This window comes from Chiloscyllium plagiosum, chromosome 4 (genome assembly GCF_004010195.1).
Source record: "Chiloscyllium plagiosum isolate BGI_BamShark_2017 chromosome 4, ASM401019v2, whole genome shotgun sequence".
NCBI lineage: Eukaryota > Metazoa > Chordata > Chondrichthyes > Orectolobiformes > Hemiscylliidae > Chiloscyllium > Chiloscyllium plagiosum.
The window spans coordinates 63,940,560-63,952,594 of NC_057713.1; the positions used below are offsets into that span (position 1 = coordinate 63,940,560).

At 37.2% G+C, this 12,035-nt stretch overlaps 1 protein-coding gene across 4 annotated transcripts in view; it reads right to left on the bottom strand.

Annotated features, from left to right (window-relative positions):
* The window catches only part of st18 (ST18 C2H2C-type zinc finger transcription factor), a 417,712-nt gene that overhangs the window by 179,020 nt on the left and 226,657 nt on the right, over positions 1-12,035 (bottom strand). For all 4 annotated transcript variants that reach the window (XM_043688314.1, XM_043688317.1, XM_043688315.1 and 1 more), the window contains 2 exons: positions 6,368-6,474; positions 4,557-4,611 (listed from right to left, as the gene is read on the bottom strand). In XM_043688314.1, the coding sequence (XP_043544249.1) occupies positions 4,557-4,611; positions 6,368-6,474 (162 nt within the window). The remainder of the gene's footprint in view (positions 1-4,556; positions 4,612-6,367; positions 6,475-12,035) is intronic.

Genomic DNA, 12,035 nt, shown 5'->3' on the forward strand with positions numbered 1-12,035 from the left:
GATTTGGTCTCTCTATCAGAGAAAGGATGTTCTGCTATGGAACGAATGTAACATTAATTTATTAAACTGATTCCTGCGAAGGCAAGACTGATGTATCAAGATAGATTGGATTTGGATGCAACTCATAGAAATGAAAAGGAGGAACAAATGAATGTAATTTACTTGGACTTTCAGAAGGCTTTGATAAGGTCCCACATCAAAGATTATAATATAAAATTAAAGTGCATGGGACTGGGCACAATGTTCTGTCATGGATAGAGAACTTGCAGCAAAAAGGAAACAAAGAGTAGAAATAAATTAATATATTCATTGGAGTTTAGGAGAATAAGGGGGATCTGATCAATATATACAAATATCTAACAGGACTAATCAGGATGAATGAAGGTATCCTGGCAGCAAGGATGTTCCCAATGACCAGGGAATCCAGAACCAAGAGTCACAATCAAAGGATATATGGGACTGAGATGAACATAAATTTCTTCACCCAGAAAGTGGTAAGCTTGTGGAATTCTCTCCCACTGAAAGCAGTTAAGGATGTAACTTTTAATGTTTTTAAGAAGGAGATAGATATTGTTCCTGCGGCTAAAAGGATCAAAAAGTATGAGGCAAAAGAAGATTCAGGATACAGAGTTGGGTGATCAGCCATGATTGTATTGAAAGGTGGAGCAGGCTTGCAGGACCGAATGGCCTAATCCTTTTCTCATTTTCAATGCTTCTACATGATAAGTAATTTTGGATAGCATTCAAGATAAATATCTTCACTCACAGTCTGGTGAACTTTTGGAACAGATAGATTTCTAGAGGCTCGAGGTATGGGTAGAGAGCTGCAGAAAGGTTTTTAGATAGCATATCAGCCACAATCACATGGAATAGTGAAACAAGCTCAATAGTCTGAATGGACTGCTCTTATTCATTTTTTCTTTGTTTCTGTTTCAAGAGAATTGACCAGTTCTTCTCAATGCTTATTAGGTCTGGACAAATAATATTGACTTAGCCACCGATGCCTCATATCCTCTGAGAAATGAAAAGGCTGAATAATGATTTCCACACAGAAATGTTTGATAAATCTGTTGTTTGTTTTAAGGTGATTTTTCTTTTAGCACTGGGGCTAGAAGGGCATTGATGTTGTCAGTAAGAGATGAAGAATATTGTGAGGAACTTGTGTTGGCGGCGGGGGAGTGGGGGGGGGAACGGCGGCGTGTGGGAGACACCGTGCTGGAGTGTGGAGGAACATATGTTAGAATCTAGAAAAGCATGTGTTAGATCATGAAGAATTCATGCAGTACACAGAAATGTGGTCAGGCGGAAAACAAAGCTCTTACCCTCTCACACAGGTGCCGGCTCACTACAGGACTGCAGTTGAGGTGGTGACCAGACTACCTAAGCCCAGGACTGTAAGATTGAGTGTTTGTCTATGAGAGAGTCTGAAAAATGTGTTGCTGGAAAAGCGCAGCAGGTCAGGCAGCATCCAAGGAGCAGGAGAATCGACGTTTCGGGCATAAGCCCTTCTTCAGGAATGAGGAAGGTGTGCCAAGCAGGCTAAGATAAAAGGTAGGAGGAGGGACTTGGGGGAGGGGCGTTGGGAATGCGATAGGTGGAAGGAGGTTAAGGTGAGGGTGATAGGCCGGAGTGGGGTGGGGGCGGAGAGGTCGGGAAGAAGATTGCAAGTCAAGAAGGCGGTGCTGAGTCCGAGGGTTGGGACTGAGATATGGTGGGGGGAGGGGAAATGAGGAAGCTGGAGAAATCTGCATTCATCCCTTGTGGTTGGAGGGTTCCTAGGCGGAAGATGAGGCGCTCTTCCTCCAAACGTCATGTTGCCATGGTCTGGCGATGGAGGAGGCCAAGGCCCTGCATGTGCTTGGCGGAGTGGGAGGGGGAGTTAAAGTGTTCAGCCACAGGGCGGTTGGGTTGGTTGGTGCGGGTGTCCCAGAGGTGTTCTCTGAGAGAGTCCAGAGAGAGTCTGACTGTGTTTCTAAGTGAGTGAGTGAGTGAGTGAGTGCATCTGCTCCTGAATTTGAGTGAATGAGACGTTTTGCATCTATGAGGATGTGATGTGTGCCCAGTGATCAATACTTTGGGTATTAATCTGCTTTTACAGCTTTGCTTCTGAAGTGAGTAAGCAAAATGAAAGTTTGGTTTCATTATTTAGTTCTACTACTTGGAAAGTTTAAATGTCACATCAATTAGCATTTTAAATTATTTATTATTTTGATACATTTTTTATTAAGCAAATCATTAATTTTTTTGTACCTCAACTCTATTTTGATATTCATGTTTAATGTTGTACCAAACATTATTTTTTGAAAATGTGTCCCTTGACTGAGAAAAAATGTTATACATGGCATCTCATGCAAAAAGGATTGGATAACCCTGAATTCAAAGCAAGGACCAATAAATATGATTAAGTATACTTCTATTATGAGATTTGTAATATTTTTGTTTTGGGATAGTGTCTTTACATTTAGGGTAAAAATGAAAGAGGTTAAGTGACCTGTGCTTGCCTGATCGCAGGTTGGAATGATAGAGCTGCTAAAACATAATGGCAGGCCTCGATTTTGGGGGGAAACAAATTGCAAACAATGGCAAAGGCTGCTGTAATGCCAATGGACAGTGTGAGTGGGTCTTTGTTAAAAACATGAGGTTGTAAAAGGAATATCCATTTGAATCCAGGATAGGATAGAGTTGGGGCCTAAAGAACAGCTGATCAACATTGCTATATGGATAAAAGACTTGTGAATGATGTTGCAAAGGGAAAGATGCAAAGGAACGCATTGTAAAGTTTAGGTTCCAGGTTTCTTTGAAATGCAAAGAACAAAGTACAGCGCAGGAAGAGGCCACCAAGTCTGCACCGACACATAATGCCTTTTCTCAATGAAAATCTTTTGTCTTCACTCGGTCTATTCCCCACCTATTCATATATCTCTCAAGCTACCTCTCAGAAGTTGCTATATGTCTGCTTCTACCACCTTCTCTGGCAGCACATTCCAGGCACTCACCATCCTCTGTATAAAAATATTGCCTCTCATGAGTCTTTTAAACTTTCCTCCTTTTACCTTAAACCTAAGTCTCCTAATAATTGACATTTCTACTTTGGGAAATAAAGCTGAATATCACAGTTAGATGGGTTAGTCTGTCAGATTCTAGAAGAGAAAGCTAGAAACAAAAATGTCCCAGCAGTTAAAAAAAAGCGAAATGCTATGGATGCTGGAAATCTGAATTTTGTCTAGCATTTTCTGATTTGTCTCTATGGTTCACTATGGGTGGAGGTGCACATTCACTTTGGGAAAACCAGATTCGGATGGAGTTAAAACTGGAAGATTGATTAGCTTGTGCTCAAGAGAAAACCAGACAGAGAAAGCAAAAAAATTATAACCCTCAGGAACTAAGAATCAGTTTGGATTGATTCTGAAAGATCTGAATGTTTGCTTAAAGGACAGTGTAATGTATATCTGTGATTTTTTTTTTCTTATGATTGTACTAAAAATAAAAAAAGGATTGTATTTCATTTTGTGATTTAAAGTATATATTGACTGCAAAAATAATAGGTAGTCAATAGTATTTATAATCTTTATGAAAGTAAGTGTCTTAAATGTTACATTTTGCATTGTCATTTTTTTAGTGATCAACTGAATGGTAAAATTTCTTTTTTTAAAAGTTACTAGACTTTACAGCTATCATAACAGACATCTTTGAGCACAAAGCAATGTGCAATATCATTGGAAGTTTGATCAAAAATGATAGTTTTGCATTTAAAGGCAGAGGAAATTCATATGTAAAAGCCAAGAGGATCTTCAGGATACTGTAGGATTTAATTTAGATGCTCATACATAAATATGATTAAGCAATTAAATAAAAACTTCACTCAAACAGTAAATTGGGATTGGAACAAAGAAAATGATTTTCGGCAACTGGTTTCACCTTGCTCCCATCAAATTGTACAGCTCTCACTTTAGGGATAAGGTTGCATTGAATCAGAGAAACAATTATCATTTATTTTTAAATTCAGTGATGTAATTATGATTTCCGCCACCTCTGTGACTGGGAAACTATGAATCCAGGGAGGCAAGTTAATCATTCACCACACTCTGTCAATTATCTTCTTTTAGTCCCTCAATACTAAACTAATATCTAGCGTTAATCCCAGCAGGAAAACTTCTTTACCTGTTGGTGGTCATTGCCAGCAGTTTGAACTGTATTCAAAAATAAGTGGTACAATCATCACCAAACATTGAAGTATTGCAGGCAGCATGCTAGTAATTGCACTTTAAGTGGGTAAAATTATTTACAGCTAAGGTTCAAAAATGAAAGAAACCTTTTATATACACTTTTTAAAATGTCATTTACTGTAAACAGGCTGTAATGTGCTTCATTATTTTTACTTATTAAACTTTACAGTACAATATCTGGTAAAATTACCCTACTACCTCTCTTCTGTTGAATGTTTCACATTTGGCAAAGCCAATATTAATTCAGTGCCAACTCATCAGGAGTTCTCCACTGGAACTGACCTGTTTTCTACTGTGTAAAGCAAATTTTAGACCTATTCAACGACTCACCCCGAGATCCTTTAGAGCGCGTACGCAGTCTCTTTTCCTCACTGTCTGTATCCATCTGTAACATAGTGAGAGTTGTTAGGAGCAGCTATGCCTATGATTTCTAAAACTCACCTTACTATATGGTAATAAATATTTTTGCATAATAGTTTGCAGTGTTATGTACTGTTTTCACCAAACTTATCTGAGTTTTTGGTGGATGCAGATCATCTCTAAGTTTTTGCATTCTCGGATAAAGGCTGAGCGAACAGGATGTGCTGTTACCTTAGTTTAAATGGGAAACATGACTCTTTTATCTAATGTTGTGTTGTGATTGAAAGCAGTGACCTGTATTAGATTTATAATAGGGGAGCAGGTGTGTCTATGATGGACCTTAATTTCCTTTAATAAACCTTTTGTGTGCTGCACTCATATGGCAATACGATGCTCTCTGAGGCCCTATGCATAATAGGTTCATTACGTTTGATTACTATGGTCTATTGAGAGAAAGAACTCCCCAACACACTATATTATGTGCTGTTAAACTAATATATATACCATTTATTCATTTTCTTTCAGTAGTGCATGTGTGGCACTTATGCTGATTTTAAAAACTAGCCTTCATAAATTAAACTATCAAAAGATGCAACTGCCATGTTTTATAGCTGGTAGAATTAGCATCAATGTGATCTGTTTTCTTGTGACATCCATTGCTCAAGTTATTTTAAATTTGATTTGGTGGTGTATAAAAATAATAAATCTTTAATCTCTTGAAATATCATATTGTGGTAAACAGATGAAAGAGTGAATTTATAATATCTGGTGGAAAAGTAAATCAGCTCAGATTGACCTGACCAGACATTCTATTTTACTAGCCTTTCTGAGAAGGAAAATCACTTCTGTTCTAAATGAATGACATCCTCTGAATTGAACGAATTTCTGCAGCATATCAAAACTGTGTATAATTTGGTTGCCGCCACTAAAGGATAAAATTGCTTTTCAATGTGTAGCAATAAAATGCACAATTTACGGGCTTTATTTAAAAAAATACAATCTTGGCCAGCTATAGGTATTCAAAAAAATAGTAAAGTATGGTATCAAGTGCAGATCTGTAATCACCAAATAAATTCAACTAATTCTTGCCGCAATTTCTACTTCTCCTATACTCCTTCTTGAAGGTTTCCTTCCTAATCTCTGAATGCAGCCAGATTGAATCTGACCAAGGCATTTTTTTAAAAGTATGATTTATTTTGCAACATACAACACTTCGAATTTTACAAAAGCAGCACAGGAACATTTGAGTGAAGCAATCCTTTTCCACTGAGCAATTTCATAGTAAACAACAAAAACTTGAAAAGTAGTATAAAAGTTAAATGGATAAGATGTCACACATAATGCAATTAACTAGCAATAATGTCATTGATATGTGCAGTTTTCAGCTCGATTATCAGTCTTGTTCTTTAACATCAAGCCTATCCTCGATACATTAAGACTTCACAGCCTAGAAATTACTGTACCATTTACATATAACATTTGACTCTCTACCACTTTAACAAAAGAATGGTTGCATTTATTTCTAACAGAACAACACCTCTTTTTAAATGAACAGAAGGAAAATGAATGAATACTGTCACAGTGAGCATCTTTGAAAATAGAGAATGAATGAATTGTTAATAAAGCCAATTAGCAGTCTCTAATTTTATTGTACAGCAAAATGTGAAGTAACCCTAGTTGAAAATAAAGCACTTACTTCTTGGACCTTAGTGTTATCAGTGGATCACTCATCAATGGGTGCATTTGCAATGGAAATATTTAATGAAAGCATTAAACCTCACCTTTGTGAAATTGTTGTTACAATTATCTGGTGCTTCACAGTGTCCAAGCTTTTCACTGTTTTCACATATCAATGGCTGCTTTAACAGGTAATCCTGACATTCATTCTCTGCAAAAATGAAAAACATCAATAGTATATACTTTGTTTTGAAAAGTAAATAAAATACAAAACAAAAAGGGCTTGAGTGCTTTATCACAACGTTTTATCAGGATATTTTTGGTCAGTTCTTTAAAAAAAACATTCTTGCTCTTATGTAACCATCTTGAAGATTGCCAAGCTGTACTAGTTACACTTACTCTCACAATGATTTCTAATTTCTTAAACTAAGATAAATATGCTCAACAACACGGAGTTCACTTAACCAAAAATGTTTTGAACCTGAAAGGATTAGACCAGAGTGACTGTTGTTAAAGTAATACGTGGTAAGATTAAGGCATCTACTATAATAAACAAATCAGCCAGCATTCAATAATGACTCCAAATTTATCAACAAAGTATTTGGGCCATACATTATTTAATTTTAGCATTTTGATTTGACTTTTTGTTTATATGGACTTCTGCTCACAGTAATATAAGAAGAACCATTTTATTCCTCACCTTTTGCTATTGTTGAACAGTGAAATGTGACGCAGTGTTTAGGAGGTAATTTGCAATATTTACAATTCTTGTTAATTTTCCTTAAATCAATTAGCAAAAGGTTTTGTTGCAAATGTTTTGGAGTTGCAGATGTCTACTATGCTACTGATTGGCAGTCCAATGATTTGTCATTAGACTAGTTATTCGGTAATTAACAGTCCTGAGTTCAAACCTTATTCTAGAATTTTGTGAACTTGAATTTGATTCGGGAAGCTGGATTGTTCTCCTTAAAGTAGAGAAATTTAGAGGAGATTTATAAATAGTATTCAATATTAGGAAGGGTTTTTTTCTCTTGTTACATAGTTTGATGCCATACTATATGGTTGGATTGTCTACAAACCAATCAAGAAGGAAAAGTCAAGAAGTGTCTTCAGGCTTAGACTTCAAAATAACTATTTATTATGCATTAATGCTAAATACTGGAATACATGGTAATCCTAGAAATACAGGCTCTAACATATTAGATTAGGTGAGGATTAATTTATCTTCTTTATATGTTCATGTCAAAATGTCATCAAGAGTCTTTTTCTCTCAATTGAAAATGTTCAGTGGTCCATTCTTCTTCCAGACTATGCTAATTCCACCCACTCTGTTGTATCCATTCTCATTATGTGGAGTTCCCAGATATAATCACAAGGTCATTCCAGATTCCAAATGCCCTTACATAACATCCCTCCCAAAGATATTTTATCCTTTCAGTAAATGCGACATCATCCAAAACAAATCAGCCCATTTGTATGGCACCATATCCACAACGTTCATTCCCCCCACCATCGATGGTCAGTAGCAGAATGTGTACCAACTACAGCTAGAAAGATGTATATCAACAATTCACTAAGACTCCTTAGACAGCAATTTCCACACACAACCTCTACCATTTAGAAGGACAAAGGTGACAGATACATGTGAACACCACCAACCACAAGTTCCTCTCCACGCCACTCACCATCCTCACTTGGTAGTATATCACTGTTCCTTCAGTGTTGTTGCATCAAAATCCTGGAATTCTCTTCCTAATGCCATTGTTGGTCTACCTATACCAAATAGACTGTAGTGGCTCAAGGCAGCAGCTCACTTTCTCAAGGGTGATTTGAGATATGCAATTAATAATTGTCAGCCAGTGGTATCCATGTCTCATGAATGCATTTCAAAAATGATACCATTGCAAGCTTGCTTCAGCATTCTAATGCTCTGATAAAACAATTTGTTCCACTGGCAGCAAAAGATAATATGTCTAAGATAATTGGCAAAATGAGCAGCAAGTAATTATGAAGTTGAATGCTATTCCTGAAAGGGCAGGTGAAAGCAGATCTTTCAAAAACGAACTGTATACATGAAATGGAAAAGGAAAATGCAAGCTAAAGGAGAAAGTGCAGGGAGTGAGTATGGCTAATTACATAGCCCTCAGAAAGACCAAGCACAAACACAGTGGGATAAATGCATTGCTTCTGCGCTGCATAATTCTATGGAAATTGTTTGCCTGCTATTTTAACAGAAGATATCCCTGTTTATTTTAAATCATTTTATGCCTGTTTAAACAGCAGAATAAACAATGTTCACTGGCCTAAACAGTGACTTAAAAAGGATCTTTGTTGTTTTACTTTTTGCCTGCATTTGTAAAGTCAAGGATCCAGTAGACTACTCCAAGAACCCAACCAATTTGAATCAATACTTTATATAGCTTAGTTGCTGATCATTGCAAAGTGATAGGGTCTATAATGCTATTTTACTACTGCAAAAATAAACTATTAAAGAATCACAGTGCTAGAACAGTAACTACTTTTTACATCATGTTCAGATACAGTACAAGGACTCTCAGCATGGTAGAGACCTCAGCATTAAAGCTTTTCATATCAGCCTACTAACATTGAATTATAAAATTCAATTAAGTAACCAGATCTGTACGAGTAATCTGAGAAAAGTATGCCCATTTCATGTTATTGCACTACTGCTGGTGGGTAGTGCTTGTAATTTGTTAAATGTTTAAGTAGTGGCACGTGTGATTTTGGTGGGAAGTTTATTAAATAAAGAAGTGCCCATATCATTCTGATTTGAGGAGCAGCTTTAAGAGGCAAAACTAATGATTGATGCTGATGAAACTTGCTGTTGATACAAGGAAAGTAACTTTTAATATTCAATAGTTCTTTTGTTCATCTTTCATTCAGTATTTAGAGTGTCATGACTTCAAGTTTTTTATTTATTCATACATGAATAAAAAAAGTGGGCATCGCTGGCTGGCCAGCATTTATTGTCTGTCTCTCGTTGTCATGAGAAGGTGTGGTGAGCTGCCTTCTTGAACCATTGCAGTATGCATGCTGTAGGTAGACCCACAATGCTGTTGGGGAGGAAATTCCAGGATTTTGACCTCGCAAAAAGTGAAGGAACTGTGAATATATTTCCAAGTCAGAATGATGAATGGCTTGGAGGAAAACTTGCAGGTAATTATGTATCTGTTGCCCTTGGCCTTCAAGAAGGAAGTGGTAGTGGTTTTGGAATGCGCTATCTAAGGGTCTTTGGCAAGTTTCTGTAGTGCATCGTGTTGACAGTATACCCTGCTGCTACTGACCATCAGTGGTGGATGGTATGGATGCTTGTTGATGTGATGCCAATCATGCAGGCTGCTTTATCCTGGATAGTGTAAACTTCTTTAGCATTGTTGGAGTTGCATTCATCCAGACAATTGAGGAGTATTCCATTACACTCCTGACTTGTGACTTGAGGGTGATAGGCAGACTTTAGGGAATCAGCAGGTGAGCTACTGGCTGCAGCTTTCCCAGCCTCTGACCTGCTCTTGTAGCCACTTTATATCCATATCAAGTTCAGTTCAGTTTCTGATCAACGGTGACTACCAGGATGTTGATAATGGAAGATTTCAAATCAATTCGAAAAGTAGCAATTTAAAAGTTCTAAATAAAATATAATGACACAAATCAGAACCACTTTACTATGGTAATGTGGCTTTACTTGTTAGATTATAAAATATAAATAAAATTAAAGATAGATAAGATGGTCATCAATGCACTTACTCCTAGAAAGGTCAAGTTTGTAAGTTTGTTTCAGACTTAGTCTGCTGTTTGCGCAACAACTGACATCACAATGTACAGCAGTGTTGAATTGTCCAATTTGCAGTTAAAATTTGGTGGTGACTTTCTTGCATTGTTTGCCATGACACATGGTGAATTTTTCTCATGTCACATTCCATATTTCACATCACTAATTATCCAATCAAAATGTTGGAAGCATTTCTTGGACAATCACATGGCTAGAGAGGAGAAAACGTTTGCCATTGGTGAGGCTTCCTGGTGAACAGGTGGTGGAGAATGATTAAACAATACCATGGGTACAATGCCATTTGTGCTCTTTGCCATACAGTATTTTACATAACATATGTTACAAATACTGTATTCTTGTTGAGAAAGGTGTCCTGAAGACACAGTGGCTCAATGGTTAGCACAAGGGACCCGATTTAATTCCACCCTGCAGTGACTGTGTGGAGTTTGCACATTCTCCCCTTGTTTAGGTGGGTTTCCTCTAAGTGCTCTGGTTTTCTCTCAGTCCAAAAATGTGTAGGTTAGATGGATTGTTCATGCTAAATTGCCTGTAGTGTCTAAGTATATTGTGGGCTTGGTGGATAAACCATGGGAATTGCAGGGGAAGAGAAGTGGACCTGGGTGGGATATTCTTCGGAGGGTCTGTATGGAGTTGTTAGCTGAATGGACTGTTTCCACGCTGTAGGAATTCTATAACTCACTATTTACACTCTCATAATATATCTCAACTTTGTTGATAGTCTGGGTCCTATGTTTCGTCAAAATTACCTTGCATTACTTATACATAACAGACTGATGAACACATGGCTCCATTGCATTGAGCAGGGAGTGACTGAAAACCAGAATCTTTATACGTGAGCATCACATCATCATGTCATGTAACTTTCTTAAAGACACATTGCCTTTGGCCAGTCTGGAATCTATGCATTAATATTAAATCCTTTTCTTCTCCCTTTTAAAATCTGGGAATCCTTTTGTAATAAATATGAATGTGGACATTAAAGATACAATAAATCAACATATTTACACCTTGGTGGACATAAAACATTGACTAGATCTGGTTCTTACATAGTTATTATGACTTGGTGGTATAGTTTCACTCTGAGGTGTGCTATCTGTCATCACAAATGGGCGTATATCATTTGTTGTAGATGTGTGGTTATTATCTGGTGTGACAGCTTCAGTTTTTGAGTCACCATCATCTTATGTGGTGGTTGGTTGATCATACACAGTTTGGATTTGTCACCTAATTTTTTTGCAGGGCCTGACCATTGTTCATCATAAAGTCGTATGGCATAGGTTAGACAAAATCATGTTGTTCATTTCTTGAAGTAGACTCTAAAGAATTATAACCTTCACAAAATACTGTCCCAGAGTATCCTACTTCATCTCTGAATGACTGTGCATGCTCAGCGACCTGCTGGGTACATTTAGGCCACTCAGTGATGATGACCTTTTAAAGCTATAGCAGTTGGAATCACATGACATAGCTTTCTGAATCTGCTTTGCTTGGCCTGGAGCAAAATGAATGAGATAAATTTTAAGACTATTTTTGTAGCTCAGATTCAATATCCACCCATAGGAATACCTTTGATCTTAGTAAACTTTGAAAGCCAGCTACAAGTATTGAGAATGAGCCTGATTTGCATTATGCTTCTAAAATCTTACCCTTGCATCTTCACAAGTAATTGCTGGCATAGTAGAGGTGTACGTGAGAGGTGTTTGACAGATTATTTCAAATTGTTTGTGGTCAGTAAAAACTATCAAATAGGTATGCATGAAACCATTGTATTCTGAAAACAAGGGAAAAGTTTCTCTTTCAGCGCGCAAATATTTTGCCTGAACTGTCATTAGGACCTCAGAGCCAAGTGTAATAGGGATATCACATTTGATAGACACAGAGTCCCTCCAGTGTGGAAACAGGCCCTTTCGCCCCACAAAATCACACCGACACTCCAAAGAGTAACCCATTTCCCCTACCCT